At 36.8% G+C, this 20,667-nt stretch overlaps 1 protein-coding gene across 3 annotated transcripts in view; it reads right to left on the bottom strand.

Annotated features, from left to right (window-relative positions):
* Positions 1 to 20,667, bottom strand: part of CSMD3 (CUB and Sushi multiple domains 3) — a 790,297-nt gene that overhangs the window by 417,100 nt on the left and 352,530 nt on the right. For all 3 annotated transcript variants that reach the window (XM_068397267.1, XM_068397268.1, XM_068397269.1), the window contains 2 exons: positions 7,295 to 7,398; positions 2,276 to 2,388 (listed from right to left, as the gene is read on the bottom strand). In XM_068397267.1, coding sequence (XP_068253368.1) covers positions 2,276 to 2,388; positions 7,295 to 7,398 — 217 coding nt within the window. The remainder of the gene's footprint in view (positions 1 to 2,275; positions 2,389 to 7,294; positions 7,399 to 20,667) is intronic.

The raw sequence follows: 20,667 nt of genomic DNA, 5'->3' as shown, positions 1-20,667 counted from the left end.
CTCTCAACTCCTAATTCATAAGTTCCAAAACTTTAATTGCAAAACATCTGCTCATCCAAAATATTACGTGTTTAGATGTCTCTTTTCAGAGCCTGACATTTTAGCCCGGAGAAAAGGAGGCTCAGGGGAGACCTGATTGCTCTATACAAGTACCTGAAAGGAGGTTGTAGCGAGGAGGGTGCTAGTCTCTTCTCCCAGGTAACAAGTGATTGAATGAGAGGAAACGGCCCCAAGTTGCACCAGGGGAGGTTTAGATTGGATATTAGGAAAATTTTCTTCACAGAAAGGGTTATCAAGCCGTGGAATAGGCTGCCCAGGGAAGTGGTGGAGCCACTATCCCTGGAGGTATTTAAAAGAGGAGTAAATGTAGTGCTTAGGGTTATTGTTTAGGGATATTGTTTAGTGGTTGACTAAGTAGTGCTACATTAATGGCTGGACTTGATGATCTTAAAGGTCCTTTCCAACCAAGATGATTTTGTGATTCTGTGATCATTAATAGGAAGAAATCAAACACAAAGAAAAGCCAAACAAAAAAAAAAAAGCAACTTCTAAACCTGCCTCCCCCTCCCCCTACTTCCTACTTTATTTAAGAGAACATTGCCTGGTTTCTGGCATCTCTAATGAATACATCCTCTCAGGGATCAAAGCAAAGGCAACTGACATAAAACTGAAAAAAAACCCCAAAATAAAACCAAAAAAACCCACCACATAGTGCTTATCCATTGAATGCCTGGTGCATTCTAATTCTATTTAGCGAGCTAGTATAAAGTACCAGTGTAGGGCAAGAGAGAAATACAGACTCAATATCTAGGTGTGCAATCACAAAGTTGATTATATGGAGATGAGATTGTGAATGTTCATACTTTCTGTTCCCTTCCACGTATTCATAGTCAATTAATTTTATTCTTGCAGAACTATAGCTTCTGAGAATAAACGTAACTCATGAATAAAACAAGACATAGTGGTACACTGTAAGATGCTAAGCAATAATCCTATGCGTTCTGCAAACTAAAATTATTGCAAGTAAAATTAATTTTACTAGAAAAGAATCCTCTAAATAAAGGAAACAACTACTCCAGCTGTGCAAATTATTTTGCATTGAGATGTAAAAGTCTTCCACTCAGCTATGGTTCAAGTTTTGTCATATTAACATATTCTTAAACCTGTTTATACTAATAATTTCTCTTGCCCCTTTCAACAGCTGGAACATGGAAATCTTGTATCTTAATAACTACCATACAACAAAGTAGTAAGGTCTTTCTATCTTAGTCCACTAGATCTGAATATCAAGAGGGCACAAGTGCACTTTTGCCATACCACAATAGAGCTTAATATGCATGAACAGCCAAAGGAAAGTTATGGACAGAAAAAAACAGCAGGTCACATTGTGCAGGTTTACTCCCAATATGCTTATCCACTCCATCTGCCCATCCTCAACAACATCAACTCCATTTCCAAGACGCATGGTTGTTAGTTTAACTTTTGCCTTTCCTTTCTCCCCTTTTGATGAATAATTTTGATAAATAATCGTACTTTGTATCATCTGGTTTTGGTGGTAGGCAGAAACCATGCAATTTAAAAAATTGTTGCAAGAAATACATGCAGCTATGTTAAATCTAATATAAAAATAATAAATATAACTAATTCTGTAATAATACAGAAGTGAATATATATATGTTATTAAGTTTTTGGTTGATTCTGCTGTTCATGCTATACGAAAACTATGCTCTCCCAGAAGCACCAAATAGAAACAGCTGTTTTATGTTATGCATTATAGATCCCTCACATTTTAAGACCATAAAGAACAACATTATTAGGCAAGTTTTTCTTTGTCTTGGCCCAAAACTCACAAGTAATTTGAATTCTTCGCTTGTAGTGTTTTTTTTTTTTCTTTTGTGGTAGGTACAATTAATTTTCAAAATAATGTAGGAAGTATTCATTTACTTTATGCATTTAGCTTCAAATAATCACATGATTATTACATTTTAATATTTTTCAACATGAAATAACAGAAAATAATTATAAAACTATATGCCAAAAGAAGTCAACTGCTGTAAGAACACACCAAATAAAAAGTGTGCAGTTTCATGTGACATAAAACCTTTAAAGAGAACAAATTTTTTTTTTTATTTTTTCAAATCAGCTTGCATTTCTTGTTTTTAAACTGACAGCATTGAAAATAGAAGGCAGCCCCTAAAATGAAAGAAAAACTTTTCATAATATAGGCTTAATTTTTGGTACAACATTAAATTTGCTTCCAGTAATGTATTGTTACCTTTGTAGTTAACCTTGAAACCGATTGAGCCCACACTTTCATCTGTTTGAAGGTGCAACCACATCTGATTGCTCATGCTCACAATTAAGTCTGGTACAAAGCTCCCAGTTAACCTATAGATAGAAAAAAAACCTGTAAAGCCATTAAGTATTAAATAATTAGATTATTTTTTTCTTTTTGTAAGAAAACTAAATAACCATTAAGTATTTTTAATGTTTTTTGGTTTTAAATTCATCATATTCAGCTCACACCAAATTAACTAACTACTGACTGGTTAGCCAATACAGCTCTCAAGGTTCCAATGACAGCGATTTGATAGCAGTCTATGAACACAAGCAACTATTACTTGTGTTGTACTGAAATATTTCATCTCACTTTCAGTTGCTGATCCAGAAAGACATGCATCTCCCCTAATCCTGAACCTTATCTGGAAATCCTGCATGCATGACTCAGATACATACAGGCATATCGAATGGCACTAGAAGCCCATAATGAGGCACATTGATTCTCCCAAAAAAAAGTATTTCTCTGGTATACAATTACTCACTTTAGAATACATGCATTGCTTATTTAAAAGGTAGTTGTTATTCTTAAATATATATACAGTTCCAATCATTCTTTAAAGCTAGCTAAAACTTCAAATGGACTATTTTAAATCTATTTTGCAGTTACTTTTAGTTCTCCCTTCTGGTCTTTTTTAGCTTGGTTCTGTATGAAATACTCTGCTGTGAGAGAAATTCATGTCTATTTCCCACATCTGTGTTCACAGATGGAGCTACTACAAAGACTCTTGCCAGGTTTGAACAAGTAAATGCCTGGCCAAAATAATGTACTAACTGCTCATTCCCACACTAAGGGAAAGTGTCTTCAGTGAGTTCAGTCTTTGCCAAACTAATAGATTAACAGGATGTTCCTCAGAAAAACCACTGATGTAATGGCTAACAGAGTTTTATAATTGTTGGTCGTGACAGACAGTACATTTTGGGAATATTAAGGCCATTGGGAATATTAATCTCTTTGTTGTGTCAGAGAGAATAATTCGTATGATAAACAGCCATCAAAATTTCATCATTTCTATTTTCTGAAGTCAATTATAAATATTTTTTAAATGCATACAGTTTTCAGAAATTTTTTTTTCAATTAAATAGAACATGGGGAAAAATACCATTTGAAAACACATTTTTTGAAAATAAGAATCAATCAACAGAACACAGATATCACTTGGGTTTTTTTAAGTGCTTAGGGATCCCTTTACAATATTTGGAAAGACCTTGGGGCCTCAGAGCAATAAGATCCATAAAAAACAGCATTATGTGAAGGAAGCTATTTAAGATAATAGTGAAATTCTGCAGTTACGGATTATACTTTCTTTCCTCCTGGGGTTTATGTGACTTCCTCTACCCTGGATTCATTACTGAGATTCCTCTCCTGGAAGTAGGTTCTTACACTTTCCCTTTCAAAAGCTGAGCAGTGAACACTATCAACAGCAGAAATGGATGGATGGGATAGATGTGATTGTGATACCTCCTTTTTTATTAAACAGTTTAACAGTTACAACACTCAGTAGGGTGTTTTCCACCTCTTCCTCTAGGACTCCAGAACTACCCCTCCCACATATTAGTGACATACATTCCCCCCTGAGAGAGTACACTGAAAACTAGGTTAAGAGGATGTTCAGAAGATTGCAACACTCGCCTTTCCATCTCCTGAAGATGATCTGTAATATGGGAGATTGGATACACGTACTCCCAGCACAGCAAAAATACTAAAAGAGTAAGAATGAATTTCATGCCTTGTGCACTGGATTTTCCGCATGCTTGTTACAGGAACCAGTGCCCAGATGCGTATTACATTAAGAGTCACCGGCAGCAACTGTCAGACCAAGCTGCTGAAAGCAGACTTCCAAACATCCTGAAAAAGTGCTGACTGATGGATGAACATGGACCCATTTCTTTTCCTTCTTCCCCTCTATCCTTTCATAACACAACTTAACAGCACTCTTAGTGCTGTGAAGATCTTAGTTTGATCAGAAAACATGTAGAGTGCCTTCATATTAGTCATCTTGTCAAATACACAAAAAATGTATTCTATGTAGATTTAAGTTCACTTTGGTGTTAGGCTCACTAGGCTGGAGCAGTCTGTCTTATTGCTGGTTGCATGTATATAGGCACAGAATTATAGGCACCCAAGGAAACTTAATGACAAGTATTGTAACGGCTTTGGAGTTTAGCTACTTCTGTGATTAGCATCAGAAGAGCAGGAATTATCAGGACTGTACTTCTCAATTTAGGAAGCATAATTCTATCTAAATGTCACTTAAATTCAGTTTTTGGGTCTAACCTTCGTATCTAGCAGTGCCCAGTAAAACTAGTGGATTAAACACTTGGATAGGTTTCCTAATTAACTTTGATAAATTGGAAGATAAATGTTTTCACATCATTTTCATGTAAACCGGCCATACTCAAACCAATGTTCTTCAGCAATTTGCTGGAAGAAAGGTAATTATTTTAAAATTTAAAATCCAAAAATTAAATCATACAATAGCTGATTTATTTGCTATGCATTGTACCTCAGACAAAGTCTGCATGGCTCACAAGAGAAAAGATTTGCAAGTTTTTTACAGCACTCTGTTATGTTCCATCTTCCATGTAATTTTTTTTATACATTTTAATCCTAATAACTTCAACATTGATACTTCTGACCACAGAATAACCAATGATCATTGCACTGGTAAACAAAAATAATAAATGTGTGGCTAATTATACAATGTTATTTAATATTAAAACCCCACAAGGTAATTTGGAGATTTTTTGCTTTTCCAGGATCTCCATAGTAATAATTCTTTAAAACTGTTTACCTAGTTATTTACGGAACCGATTCTCTTATCATGTGTTAACACCTGACAATTCTAATTAGCTCTTTTATTAAAGAAAATTATTCATAATTCCTTTATATTCAGGACAAGTTTAAACCTGTAATTACATCATTTCTCCTCAACTTAAGTTTCGTCATCAGACATACTTTTATAAAATACTAACACCTTTAACGAAATAAAATCTTGACAGAGTGCTTTACTACATTACTCAAAATTTTAAATATCACTGTACTGTGACTCAATGTGTTACTGTAATTCAGGTAGCAATGAAAAACAATATTTTAGTTAAATGTTAATAAGACCTGGTAAATTGATACTTAATAAATGCTCTTTCCACATGAGAGGATATTCAATATAGTTTAGGAATCTCAGAATATCTGAAAATGAATTCCATCATTATCAGAAATATATTTTAAAGGCTTAGTACTGTTTATAAAATAGAAATTGCAGTACTTCCCCACTTCTCAAAACTATTATTAGTAACAATTAGCACATCTACAATCCACTGAAGTAACTTTGCTTTATCCTAAAGCAATAGCACCTGTAATACTGGTCAAACCCTGGTCTCCTCATTGATAAGAAGGGATAGAACGATTACAAAACCAGTTGAAAGTAGAAGGTCAGATAGTCTGTCCTGTGAAGGATAAATATAAGGGGGAATTCATGATGAATAATTGCAAGTCCTGAAAAAAATGTATTTTCTGCTCAAATTTTTACAATTAATACTATTGACGAGATTAAATTAGGGAAGAAAAAAAGGTAAACATTGGTTTTAGGGTACTCAAACCAAACAAATTCTTCATATCGTTCTTATGGTGAATAATGGAAAGTTACAATGTATAAAAAAGTATTAATACATTTCCATTAAATATACTGCAGGGAATATCATTCTAAGGAATCCTAATTTTGCTATTCTTTTGTATTTTGATTAAATACATTTTGTACTAAATATTTATCGCATCTGCTTCTGTTCTGATCTGTGTTTTAAGTTTGTACCTCATTTGAACTAATTATAACTTAAGGTACTTACTGAGAAGCCAGTTTATTTAAAAATAACAGCTAAATATCATTTGGCCTTTCCAAAAATCTTTTCTAAATAGCAGGCAATCTCCTATGGGTAAAATATGTTTTCTAAGCAATAAACAACATTTTTGTTATTTTTTTTTCATAAAATTAAGTCAGATTTGAAAAACAAAAATAAAACTTACTTTAAGGGGCATTTATTTCTCCTACAAAACATTGAATTATTTACTCAGAATGGAATTGGAGCTACATAAAATGACAGACTACAAGTAATACCTAATTACAGTATTCTTCATATTTTCAAATGACTGGGGAATAAACAGAATCACTGGATTATACTGCTGTCTTCAAAATTTTACAAATTAAGTAATAAGACTCTGAATTTGTCTTCTTGAGACTGTTATTATTATTATTAGACCAGTTATCATCACATGTTAAGTATCTGAAAAATATGGATTCTGAAGTTAATCAATGGTTGTTAAGTATATATCTCTCTCTATAGATATCCAGGCTCACACATTCTAGAATAATGTTAATGGATGATAAAAATCTTATTTAATACTCAATGCTGTCTGATTTGTAATCATATGTGGTTTAGGTAATATCCTATTCAGATTCTCTCTGTAGTAATTTTCTTCACTATACTAACTCATTTTTTGAGTTATCTACAATAGTCAACAAGCACTTAAAGGTGAAAATCCTACAGCACACCTTTGTCATATTAAGCTTGCTAGGACAATGTAAAAGTTTATGATTAAGTCATCCATTTATCTATTTTCAATTATGTTATTATACACTTCTTATTTGGGAACACACTTATAAAGGGAGCACAATAATTCCTAAAAATTTACGTGTCTACACATGAATGTACAGACTACATCTTTCAAAATTTCTGATTTTAGTTTATCTTTTTCTTTTCTGATGTGTAGTCCATCTCTTTCTGACTTCAGAACAGTAAACATATAACAATGTATTAAAACTGTCACTGTCAGTAATTTTAGAATCTCAGTAAGATTAGGATTTTTTGAGATTTTCCTGATGCTAATCACTATTTACTCTCATCAAAAAACACATTAATGATATACAGTGATACATACAAATTGTAAATGCAAAAGACTTACACTTGAAGCACAGTTTTAGGATCACCCACTTCTCCTCCATCACCAATTGTCAGTGTGTCATAGCCAATCTCCAGATCAAATTCTTCAAAATTTATCTGAATAACCTAGGAAATAAAATACGTAAATATATTAGAAATAAAGAAATGTACCTGAGAGATGAGTCTGTAAATAAGCTTTTCAGCAGTGTAAATAAAAGAGATTTTCCAATTAATAGTTACATGTAACTTTAGCATAATTTACAATAAATTATTGTAATTAACCCAACAGATTTTGTTCATGAAATATAAATTATAATAACTTTAAGGTATCATCACTCTGCTGACCTCCTCAAAGCACCATCATTTTACTTATTTATGTAGTTATTAAATGTTTAATATAGTTCTGAATAATTGCATTGAATTTTGATGAAGATATACTCAAAGGGCAACATAACTAATTGCACTTCATGCAATTCAATTGCCTTCAAATAACAACTGAATAATTGTACTTCACTGAGTAAATGCAGTCAGACTGAAGAACACAATTTACTCCTGACATCTATAATCTGGCTCAAGTAGGATAAAGCTGGATCAAATGTAAAAGTAATTTTCTTATTTCATGAACCTGAGTAAAATGCAACTATGAGAAGCATGGGCATTATTTATATCCTGTAATTTAAAACACAGTATGCATATTTAATGCGGAAGGATAAAAATTTCAACTTTATTTTAAGAATATAATAAATTTTTAACTTAGAGCAAAATTCAAATATTTTATTAGAAAAGAAAATAAAGCATATCTTTTCCACCCATGTATTAATCATGATAACTCTGTCTGAAAATAATAGAAGTTTCTCAAATTTTTGTACAGATAAAAATGACAGAATATTATGCGTAGGAATTTTTTAATACTTATGGCTGTAACAAATTATTTTTAATTATCGTTATAACTGAGAACTGAGAGTGTTTGTGTTTAAAGCTGTGGATGCCATCCTGATGGATTAATATCACATCCTTGAAAGCTCATGTTACTTTGTTACATTGGGATTCTGTTAATTGTTTGAAGAAGGACATGTTTCTACGAACAAAAGCCAGTACAGAAAAGTTGGAGAAACTGATGTATGTTCCAAGGATTGTAATTTGTTCCAAAGGGAGGAGAAACACTTTTCTTTACAGATGTAAATGAGAGCATAAGTACACTGAGGAACAGACCATTTGGTATATTCACATATACAAATATGTGTGTGTGTGTATGGATGTATGTGCAAGTATGTGTGTTATAGCCCAGGGAATACAGCCAAGTACAAAGAGTAAAGAGGGCCCAGATGGAGAGGACACGGAAGATTGTGTAAGCAAGTAGCTGATTTGTTCTAATTGTCTGAGTAAAGCAGACAAAACCACACATAAATCTTAATCTTCTTAGTGTAAAAAAATATTCTGGATAGTTTGTGTTGTTCTAGCCAAAAAATGTATAAGCCTAGACACAAAAATTTAAACTGAAATCCATAATTAGATTTAAGGCTGACAGATATTTCATTCACTATTAAAAAAAAAAAAAAAGAAAAGTCTTTATTTTTAGTCCACTTCTAAATTATGTGCAGTTAGGTGTGCAGTTACATCAGAAAAGGACAAAGGCTTTACAACAAAACACAAGAGTTTGTGGAAAATAATATTAATATTTAATTCAACTTGAAAGTATATTTCACTATTAATAGTAAAATACATTTTGCAAAAATAGCAATACTTAAGTGCTACAGCGTAGAAAACTTAAATTTCTATTCATAATAACAAGAAATCCAAGATGGTAAAAGAAATTGCGTTATTAGTTCATCCACCTAAATCCTAATGCTGTTTGCCATTAAACACAAGAAGAAATCTAATCTCATTACCATGTATTTCTTGGTAAGTGAACAGTAATTGGTTTTTTTTTTTAAATTAATATCAATCCAGATATTTTCTATTAACTGAGTACCACCAAATTGGTACAAAGCATCTGTCTTTTTGTAGTTGAAGTACTTGTCTCAATAAGCAGTGTCAGAAAGCTAAAACAGCTTTTCTTTACCACAATCAACAGTATCCCATGCTATGTGGATTTCATAGGAGAGGAGAGGATAGAGGACAGGACAGTGTAAGTTCCTTTACATTTTTTTTTAATTCCCATGCACCAATACAGGCTGGGGGTTGACCTGCTGGAAAGCAGCTCTGTAGAGAAGGACCTGGGAGTCCTGGTAGACAACAAGTTCACCATGAGCCAGCAATGTGCCCAGGTGGCCAGGAAGGCCAATGGTATCCTGGGGTACCACAGGAAGAGTGTGGCCAGCAGGTCAAGGGAAGTTATCCTCCCCCTCTACACTGCCCTAGTGAGACCACAGCTGGAGTACTGTGTCCAGTTCTGGGTGCCCCAGTTCAAGAAAGGCAAAGAACTACTGGAGAGAATCCAGCAGAGGGCTACAAAGATGATCAGAGGACTGGAGCATCTCTCTTACGAGGAGAGGCTGAGGGAGCTGGGTCTGTTCAGCTTGGAGAAGAGAAGACTGAGGGGGGATCTTATCAATGCTTACAAATACGTTAGGGGCAGGTGTCAAGAGGATGGGGCCAGACTCTTCTCAGTGGTGCCCAGCAACAGCACAAGGGGCAACAGGCACAAACTGAAACATGGGAAGTTCCATCTGAATATGAGGAAAAACTTCTTTACTTTGAGGGTGACAGAGCACTGGAACAGGCTGCCCAGGGGGGCTGTGGAGCCTCCTTCTCTGGAGATATTCAAAACCCACCTGGACATGACCCTGTGCAACAAGCTCTAGGGGAACCTACTTTGGCAGGGGGTTGGACTAGATGATCTCCAGAAGTCCCTTTCAACCCTAACTATTCTGTGATTCTGTAATTGGGACTGATCAGAAAAAAAATGTATATCTTAAAGGCTCAAAATATTTTCTTCATTTCACTGGAGAAATGTAAGATCTCTTTCATTATTTTTAACAATGCTCACAAATAAAAAGTAAGAGAACTCCATGAAAAATATCTCACTCATTAGGGAATACTGTGGAACATGAAAAAATAGAATTTTTTTTTTTTCCAATCATAGGCTTTGGCTTGAATCTTTCCACAAGCCTCTGGTGAATCCCAAAATTATTGATGATTCTGTTGTGATCTAGAAGGTTATTGCCTGCTCTGAAGTAATCTCTCTTTCTTTTGCAATCTGAAATACAAAATAGATGTATATGCAAAAAACATGAATAACTCTGCTGGAAGAGAGTTATTATGCATTCTGTGATTCTGTAAGAGGGTTAGAAACAGCTACCAATAACTACTCCAGACACATTATAGTACAAATTAAATATTTCATAATTCCAGATCATTAAAGGATAAGCAAGCAACTGTATGTAACCTACTAATAAACAACCCATTTCGACTTAGGTTTAACATACAAACCTGAGTTGATTTACAGTGCAAAATTTGGATTTAGCAAAGTAAACTTGACATTTATTTGGCAAATATACTTGTCGATTGACACTTGAAGACATCTAATTTTAAGGCAATTTGCACAAACGGAGCAAAAGTAACATATAGCAAATGCAGAACTGTCAATATCCAACATGCAAGAGGGAGTAAACTCATTTACTACATATGTAGTGCACAAGCATTTATGTGTTGTCACTGTGAAAAACAACTGTGTATATTTTTTGGAAATTCATCCTCTGCTGTTTATCTTTGACATGCGAAGTGCACAATGTACAATATAAAACGTATTTGAAGTCTTTGCAAATATGCTCGAATGGCAAGAAAATAAGTACTCTTAGTGATAAGAGATATTTTCAGAGTCCCTGTTTTACAATGTCAGATTTAGTTTCATCAGACTCAAAGACAGATGGATTTGGCAGTGCTCATTATATTGATTTTTCCGTTTAGAATACTGAAAAGATGTTTTGATGATACCAGCATTTACACTTGAGCATGCTGGAACCTTTCAAAATAAAAACTGAGATCTAGGTAAAATGAGTAAATAAAACTTTGTAACAAAACTGCCAAAAATTCCTCTCTTACCAGTCATCTAACATTTTATCTTTTTTTTGTTTTTCTGAAAAAGCTGTAAATGGCAGACGAAAAGTAGGTGGCATCCTTGAATCAGTCTAACAGAGTAAAACCTCAAGGTAATTCTACGTTTTAGTCTGTTATTGTTTGTAAGAATAAACACTTCAGGGAAAACTGTGCTGATTTATTGCTATATTCTACATATTTTAAAACCAGTTTAGCATTACTAAATTGTGTTATTGATCTGGTTAGTATATGCACAGTAATGAGAAGCACACGGACAGGTATTCTTTATTGATCTATAAACTCAAGTAAAGTCTATTAGCACCAATAATATAATTGAGATATGATCCATTGTTTTTCTTGATCCATATAAACAGTGGTCATGTATAAACAGTGGTCTGGACATGGAGCTGTTAGAGTAATAAATCAGCACAGTTTGGGCCGGAAGGATGATCCAGGGAACTATAGGCCTGTCAGCCTGACCTCAGTGCCAGGCAAGGTGATGGAACAGATCATCCTGAGTACCATTACACGGCACATGCAGGACAATTGGGGCATCGGGGCCAGCCAACATGGATTCATAAAAGGCAGGTCCTGCTTGACCAGCCTGGTCTCCTTCTATGACCAAGTGACCTGCTTAGTAGATGAGGGCAGGGCTGTGGATGTAGTCTATCTAGACTTCAGTAAGGCATTCGACACTGTCTCCCACAGCATCCTCCTAGACAAACTGTCTGCCCGGGGTTTGGATGGGTGGACTCTTCAATGGGTTAAAAACTGGCTGGATGGCCGAGCCCAGAGAGTGGTGGTGAATGGGGCAAAGTCCAACTGGCGGCCGGTCACTAGCGGTGTTCCCCAGGGCTCAGTTCTGGGGCCGGTGCTGTTCAATATATTTATAGATGATCTAGATGTAGGGATTGAGTGCACCCTCAGTAAATTTGCAGATGACACCAAGCTGGGTGGCAGTGTTGATCTGCTGGAGGGTAGGAAGGCCCTACAGAGGGATCGGGACAGGTTAGATAGATGGGCTGAGACCAACGGCATGAGGTCCAACAAGAACAAGTGCTGGGTCTTACACGTCAGCCACAACAACCCAAAGCAGCGCTACAGGCTGGGGAAAGAGTGGTTAGAAAGCGGCCCGGCTGAAAGAGACCTGGGATTGCTGATCGACAGCCGGCTAAACATGAGCCAGCAGTGTGCCCAGGTGGCCAAGAAGGCCAATGGCCTCCTGGCCTCTAGTAGGAATAGTGTAGCCAGCCGGTCTAGGGAAGTGATCGTCCCTCTATACTCGGCACTGGTGAGGCCGCACCTTGAATACTGTGTCCAGTTCTGGGCCCCGCACTTCAAGAAAGATGTTGAGGTGTTGGAGTGAGTCCAGAGGAGGGTGACCAAGCTGGTGAAGGGTCTGACCTACGAGGAACGGCTGAGGGAGCTGGGGTTGTTTAGCCTGGAGAAGAGGAGGCTCAGAGGTGACCTTATTGCAGTCTACAACTACCTGAAGGGAGGTTGTAGTGAAGTGGGAGTCGGCCTCTTCTCCCAGGCAACCAGCGATAGGACAAGAGGACATAGCCTCAAGCTTCGCCACGGGAGGTTCAGGTTGGACATTAGGAAGAATTTCTTTTCAGAAAGGGTCATTAGACATTGGAAGGGGCTGCCCAGGGAGGTGGTGGAGTCACCATCTCTGGATGTGTTTAAGAAAAGACTGGACATGGCACTTAGTGCCATGGTCTAGTTGACATGATGGTGTCAGGGCAATGGTTGGACTCAATGATCCCTGAGGTCTCTTCCAACCTGGTTGATTCTGTGATTCTGTGATTCTGTGAGTGAGTCCAGAGGAGGGCCACGAAGATGATCAGAGGGCTGGAGCACCTCTCCTATGACGAAAGGCTGAGAGAGTTGGGGCTGTTCAGCCTGGAGAAAGGTGGCTCTGTGGAGAACTTCTAGCAGCCTTCCAGTACCTGAAGAGGGCCTACAGGAAAGCTGGAGAGGGACTTTTTACAAGGGCATGTAGTGATAGGATGAGAGGGAATGGTTTTAAACTGCAAGAAGGTAGATTTAGATTAGATATTATGAAGAAATTCTATACTGTGAGGGTAGTGAGACACTGGTACATGTTGCCCAGAGTTGTTGTGGCTGCCCCCTCCCTGGCAGTGTTTAAGGCCGGGCTGGATGGGGCTCTGAGCAACCTGGTCTAGTGGAAAGGTGCCCCTGCCCGTGGCAGGGGGGTTGGAACTAGATGACCTTTAAGGTCCCTTCCACCACAAACCATTCTGTAATTCTATGGTTCTATGATAAAATGTATTTATGTAATTATTGTATTTATGCTCCGTCCCACAATCTCACTTAAAACTGAAAAAAAAATGTGGAAGGGCCACAAAATATTTTCTAATGATCAGGTATACTTTCAGGGAACAATATTATGAACAAAAATATTTCACCAATAATTTGCCTGAACTACATGAATCCAGATAAGAGAGTGATACTATCAAAAGTGGGTTATGGAAGGCAGGCACAGGAGGGAAATTTCAAAGATGCAGAATTTCAGTTGAGACAGTTTGCCACCATAGTAATGATCTATCAGTTCACACATTATAAGTCAACTAATGATATCAGATATATATCTGTATGGCTTCAGAACTGAGAAGAATATCTGTATTTAAAATTAAGCAATATAATAATTACTATTCTCTTCTTTTTCAGGAAGAGCTATGCAGCAGTCCTTGAAATTTTGTACATTTATAGTAGTTTTTGTGATATATCCAGCAGGTAGCAGATTACTGTATTTATCCTGATACAGACTAATCATATTTTGAATTTTGCGTCAGAGGGTATTATTAAACATGTCCCTAGACACTACTGTCAGGAAAAAGGAATCTTTTCTTTCCTCTTCCTCCATATACTCACATATATATAAACAACAAATTTATTTAAAATAAAATATGCTGAGCTGTGCACTCCTTATTCACAAAAATAAATATTGAAGTAGCTAAAATGAAGGTAATAGTCTCTCTACATCCTGTTCTGCTTTTGCTGTTTATAAACCCAGAAGCAATAAACAACTTAAAATTGCTGAATTAAATTTATAAACTCAGAAGCAAATAAACAAAAAAAACCAGTAATACTAATGATCATTATCCAAGCTGTAAAAAATATTATTTGAAAATTAACTTTCTGAAAATTATGATGGTGTACTTCAGTCTCTAATAATTTTGCAAGGACTTTTCCAAAAGAAGAAATGGGAGAAGAGGTCTGATTTCTAACAAATTTCAGTAGATGTACCTTCTTTCTGTGCCTTGGAATATATTCTTTGGAACCCACTCCTTGGGCAACATTGAATCTGTTATCCATCTCAGAAGTAACATGGGACAAAATTTTGTTGAGTAGTTAATGGCTAACTTGAGAACTTCCCACAACTCTTCAGAGAGAGGACATCTTCCATAGAGCACTCTTTCCAGACAATTGTTCAATATGACTGTGTCTAGTTCCTGTTCTAGCAGTGTTCCAGGTGAAGTACTCAACTTTTTAAAATTTCAAAACATACAAAGCAGAATGGTGTGTAAAGAAGCAAGTATATGTGCTTTAGAACTGCTTCTGAAGGGGAAGTGTAAAGATTTGAAGTTGTATATATTTCCATGTGTGCATCTGTTGTCCTAAAGCTTCCAATGCAAATGTAACTCTAAAAATATTTCAGATGTATAGTTTTTTCACTCCATAAAATTTGACATTATAGCAGTAAAATAACGACGATGTTTCTAAAGACATTATGAATCTTTTCTCCTCAGAAAAGTACTTAAAATTAAGCTAAGATATAGCTTAAATGAGCTATATCTTAGATAATATTAATAGTAAGGAACAAATTTGAATTAAAACATCCTGCCGAGAACGCAACATTATTACATACTATTTTGCTGCACGTTGCATATTATTCAATGATTGAAAATATCCAAGAACTGCTGTGTAACATAACAATAGTTTAACTGGCTCTTTGGTAGACACCTATTACCTAAACAAAATGCAATCCAAAATGTAACAGCCTAAATACTAAGTACTTCTATCCTTTCAAATTTAATTCAATCTTTGAGTATCATAGAAGATGAGAAAAGGGGGAGAGGGGGAAAAAAAGGAGAAAGAAAACTTGGAGATTTATAGAACATTATAGAAAAAAGCAGGTGGCACACAAAGCTGTAAGACAATTCCAGAAGATAAATACTCACTAGCTGAACTGGAAAGTTGAGTTCATTTGTTGGCAATAGGATTCATCATACTTAACTGTAGACATCTACCCTGCAAGCATCTGTATTTGATGTAGGCTTCTTCATAACCAGTGAAAAAACGTGTCTACAGTGTAATCTATTTCATCAAAAGGTAGGTAACACACAGTAGATCAACCGCAGCTTAGAAGTACCTATTTCTCTTCTTTGACTATGAAGTGAGACTAGGCATTTACACTGTGGACATCTAAAATGGAATTCACTCACATAAATATATTTAGGTAGTACCATCTGAGATGCTGTAAAGCAGCGAAAAGATCCACACAAACCTGTCAGATACAGGATCTTCAGGATAACTGTGCTCTTTGGGGAAGGCAGCTGATGACCAGACGGGGTTATCCCAGAGTACTATATGTCAATGGTTGCCAGTAATCTCAATCTTACAGACGGTAGATGAATTCTGCTTTGCAGAGTCATTGGTAAACACATCATGTAATTTCTTGCATGCAGTTCTTCAAAAAGGGGGTTTGTTTTGTTCTGGTTTGTTTTTTTTTTAACTCCAATACTAATGCTAAATGTCACTTAATTTTCCATAGAAGCTAACCTTGCAATCAGTTATTTATACAGGTCATTTAGAATTATTTATTTTGGGGACACAATAATTGAAAACAAATGTATAATCCTACCCTATCCTGAGAACAAATACTATTGGAAAGTCTTAAAATGGAATGATAGCACATTAAAATAACATCATGAAGAGATTATATTTTTATTTTTCATGTTATAGTTTTCTGTTTGCATAGAAGTATGACCTATATAGTGTTGGCTTGCCTTCACAATAAGAGTTTCTGAGATTAATTAATCAGAGGAATAGTCTCAACATTTTATCAACCTATGTGGCCCCAATAAAAAGAAGTATTCTACAAAAAAAGTTATCTTGTAAATAAAGCCTTCTACAAGAAGCAAAAATAAATAATAATTACACAATGTAATTCAACTATCAATATAGCATTCACAAAGGGAAGTAAAGGAGTGCAAATACATTAAGCAAACACATTGGCTTTTACTTAAGTCAGTATGATTATCATGTTCCCAACAATACAAATTATTATATAGCTTTTATATTCTTAAACAGAATATTGTGTTGTGGGGTTTGGGCTATTTTTACCTCTAAGTAATTATTTCAGATTGGATTTTGCCGTCTTTTCTCACATTAAACATCTTAACCTTTGCAAATGCTATCTCATGATACCTCTAAAAATGACTAGTGGTTGTACATAAAATTAAATTAATTTCACTCATTTTTATTAAGCTACTAGAAAAAAAAGACGAAATTTTTTATCTAGACACTGAAGGAAATGACTGATTAGTAACTAACTTTAACACAGTGTAGGAAGGGTATTTGTACCTAGAGGATATCGAGAGAGAAAGGTTGGACTTGGAAATTCCGGCCACCTCTCAAGTGCCAGTAAATCTATTATTGATCTACAACGAAATCTATTTCTTCAACCATTATCTTGCAAAAAACATACATATCAAGTATGAATGATGCAAACATACTAGCAACAGCAAGAAATCCACCTCACTGAAACATATCCACAAGATACCTACTTTCATCAGTTTTCACTGTTACCTCCAGGAAAAAAAACACCTATAGACTGCTAATAATGTCATGCCCACTCTTTGCTCATCAATGGAAAGGGGTTCTCTGGTTGTCTTATTCACTGGTGGTAATGAAACTAGGCAAGGAGAAGAAAATACATCCTGTATATATCTGTATGTCCTCACATGCCCTCAGGATGGTTAATTGCTTTTGTGCTGAGGATATCTGACTAATTCCCAGTAAGTAAATGATGTGCATTTATATCTGATGGTATAAGCTAATGAAATGCTGCTGTCTGATTGATAGGTTTTACTCCCATACTTTTCCATAGAATCACAAGTTCCTCTACCAAAATAATTGTGTTATGATATATTCGATTATAGAAGAATAGTTTCAGCATGAAAATATATTGAAACCATCATTTATTATAAGACTGAGGTATAACTATATTTAAATTATTTATACTGACTTATAATTTTATTTAACATTAATACTACCATGGAGCTATCCTGGAATCCATTTCCAGGAATACTAAGGACAAGAAAATCATCAGGAGCAGTCAGCATGGCTTCACCAAGGGGAAGTCATGCTTGACTAACTTTGATAAACTTCTATGATGAAATGACTAGCCTGGTAGATGAGAAGAGAGCAGTGGATATTGTCTACCTGGACTTCATGTAGGCCTTTGACATTGCCTCCTGTAAGATATTTGTAGACAAGCTGTTGATGTATGGACTGGGTGAAAAGACAGTGAGGTGGACTGAAAACTGAATGAAAGTCTGGGCCCGGAGGGTGGTGATCAGCAGAAAAGTCTAGTTGGAGGTCAGTAACTAGTGGTGCATCCATGTCAATACTGGGACAAGTCCTATTTAACATCTTCATTGGTGATCTCTGGATGATGGGGCAGAGTATACCCTCATCAAGTTTGCCACAACACCAAACTGGGAGCAGTGGCCAATATGTCAGAGGGTCATGCTGCCATCCAGAGGGACTTCAACAGGCTGGAGAAATGGACCAACAGGAACCTCGTGAAGTTCAACAAGGGGAAGTGTAAAGTCCAGCCCTTGGGGAGGAACAACCCCATGCACCTATATATGCTAGGGGCCACCCAGCTGGAAAGCGGCTTTGCACAAGTGTACCTGGTAGTCCTGGTGGACATCAGGTTGAACATGAGACAGCAAAGTGCCTTTGCTGTGAAGAAGGTGAATAGTATCCTCAGCTGCATTAGAAAAAGTATTGCCATCAGGTCGAGGAAGGTGATCATTACCCTCTGCTCAGCCGTGATAAGACACATCTGGATGTGGTGTCCAGTACTCCCCAGCACAAGAGGGCCATACTGGAGAGAGTCCAAAGAAGGGCTGAGAAAAATATTAAGGGACACAAGTGTCTCTCCTATGAGGAGAGACTGAGACATCTGGGACTGTTCAGCCTAGAGAAGAGAAGGCTCATAGAGGATCTTATCAATGTATAAAAATACCTGAAGGGGTGGTGCAAAGAGGATGGAGGCTCTTTTCACTGACAGGACAGGACCAAAGACAGTGGGCACAAACTGAAACACAAGAGGCTTCGTCTGAACATCAGGAAACAGTTTTTTACTGTGAGGGTGACTGAGCACTAGCACTGGTTGTCCAGAGAGGTTGTGGAGTCACCATCTTTAAAGATATTCAAAGATCGTCTGGGAAACTGCCTCTAGGTGGCCTTGCTTGAGCAGGGGAATTGGACAAGAGGTCCCTTCCAACCTCAACCATTCTGTGATTCTGTGAAAATTAAATCAATTAAAAATTAGGCATCTGTTCAAAAATGATCACTTATTACATTCACAGCTAGTGCTTTTCTACAGATAAGGTATTTGGAGATAAATTAATCTTGCCAATTTTGGACATTCCTCTTATGATAAATAATTAATCCATACATTAGGATTTGCACCTCTATTGAAACTATTATCTCTCATTAACTGGAGAGAGTTTAAAATAAAAAGACTACCAACTATGGCAATTAACCTTCTGTTGGCTAAAGTTAGATGACAGTGATCTACATAAAGTTTTGGTCTTTCATAAAACTGTCCCTCCATGTCTTCCTTACTGCACTTGTGAAAAAGATGGGGATGACTGAGGGATTGAGTGTACCCTCAGCAAGTTTGCTGATGACACAAAACTAGGATGAGTGGCTGATACACCAGAAGGCTGTGCTGCCATTCAGTGAGACCTGACTACTGGACAGGCTAGGGAGTCGGACAGAGAGGAACCTACTGAAGTTCAACAAAGGCAAGTGTAGGGTCCTGCACCTAGGGAGGAATAACCCCATGCAAGAGTACAGGTTTGGGGTTGACCAGCTGGAAAGCAACTCTGCAGAGAAGGACCTGGGAGTCCTGGTAGACAACAAGTTCACCATGAGCCAGCAATGTGCCCAGGTGACCAGGAAGGCCAATGGTATCCTGGGATACCACAGGAAGAGTGTGGCCAGCAGGTCAAGGGAAGTTATCCTCCCCCTCTACACTGCCCTAGTGAGACCACAGCTGGAGTACTGTGTCCAGTTCTGGGTGCCCCAGTTCAAGAAAGGCAAAGAACTACTGGAGAGAATCCAGCAGAGGGCTACAAAGATGATCAGAGGACTGGAGCATCTCTCTTACGAGGAGAGGCTGAGGGAGCTGGGTCTGTTCAGCTTGGAGAAGAGAAGACTGAGGGGGGATCTTATCAATGCTTACAAATACGTTAGGGGCAGGTGTCAAGAGGATGGGGCCAGACTCTTCTCAGTGGTGCCCAGCAACAGCACAAGGGGCAACAGGCACAAACTGAAACATGGGAAGTTCCATCTGAATATGAGGAAAAACTTCTTTACTTTGAGGGTGACAGAGCACTGGAACAGGCTGCCCAGGGGGGCTGTGGAGTCTCCTTCTCTGGAGATATTCAAAACCCACCTGGACACGACCCTGTGCAACAAGCTCTAGGGGAACTTACTTTGGCAGGGGGTTGGACTAGATGATCTCCAGAAGTCCCTTTCAACCCTAACCATTCTGTGATTCTGTAATTCTGTGACTGTACTGAGAACAATGTGCTGAACGCAACTCCCTAGCTAGAAAGCATTTGGTATAGTAGCATGAAGAATGAACGAAAGGAATGCTAGTTTTTAGAGAAAGGTGAGAGAAGATGCAGTAGATTACAACTTAAGGGCTATAGAAACATATGGCTATGTGGTTAAAAAGAACTGTATATCCATATTTGGAAGTTGGACATAGCTAACCTAAGATCACATTTGTTTTCTTAGGCTGCCAAAATTCAGAATGGCAACAAGGCCATCTGTAAACAAAAAGGAGAAAAAAATTTTGAAATATCTCTAAACATCTCTAAACAAATTTGTATACCAGAGATCAAAATGCTAAGAAATTGAAGTTTCCAAAAGCCAATAAAGAAGGTTTGGTTTGTGGTTGGTTTTTTTTTAAAGACACTAATAAGTATTGAATTAAGCATAAAATATTTAAAATGTATATATATAAGTACTTTATAAGTACTAACCATAGAAGCATGGAGTCATAGAATCACAGAACGGTTT

Source organism: Nyctibius grandis, chromosome 3 (assembly GCF_013368605.1).
Source record: "Nyctibius grandis isolate bNycGra1 chromosome 3, bNycGra1.pri, whole genome shotgun sequence".
NCBI lineage: Eukaryota > Metazoa > Chordata > Aves > Nyctibiiformes > Nyctibiidae > Nyctibius > Nyctibius grandis.
Note: the sequence above shows the minus strand (reverse complement) of the source record. Positions and strands in the feature narration are given on the sequence as shown.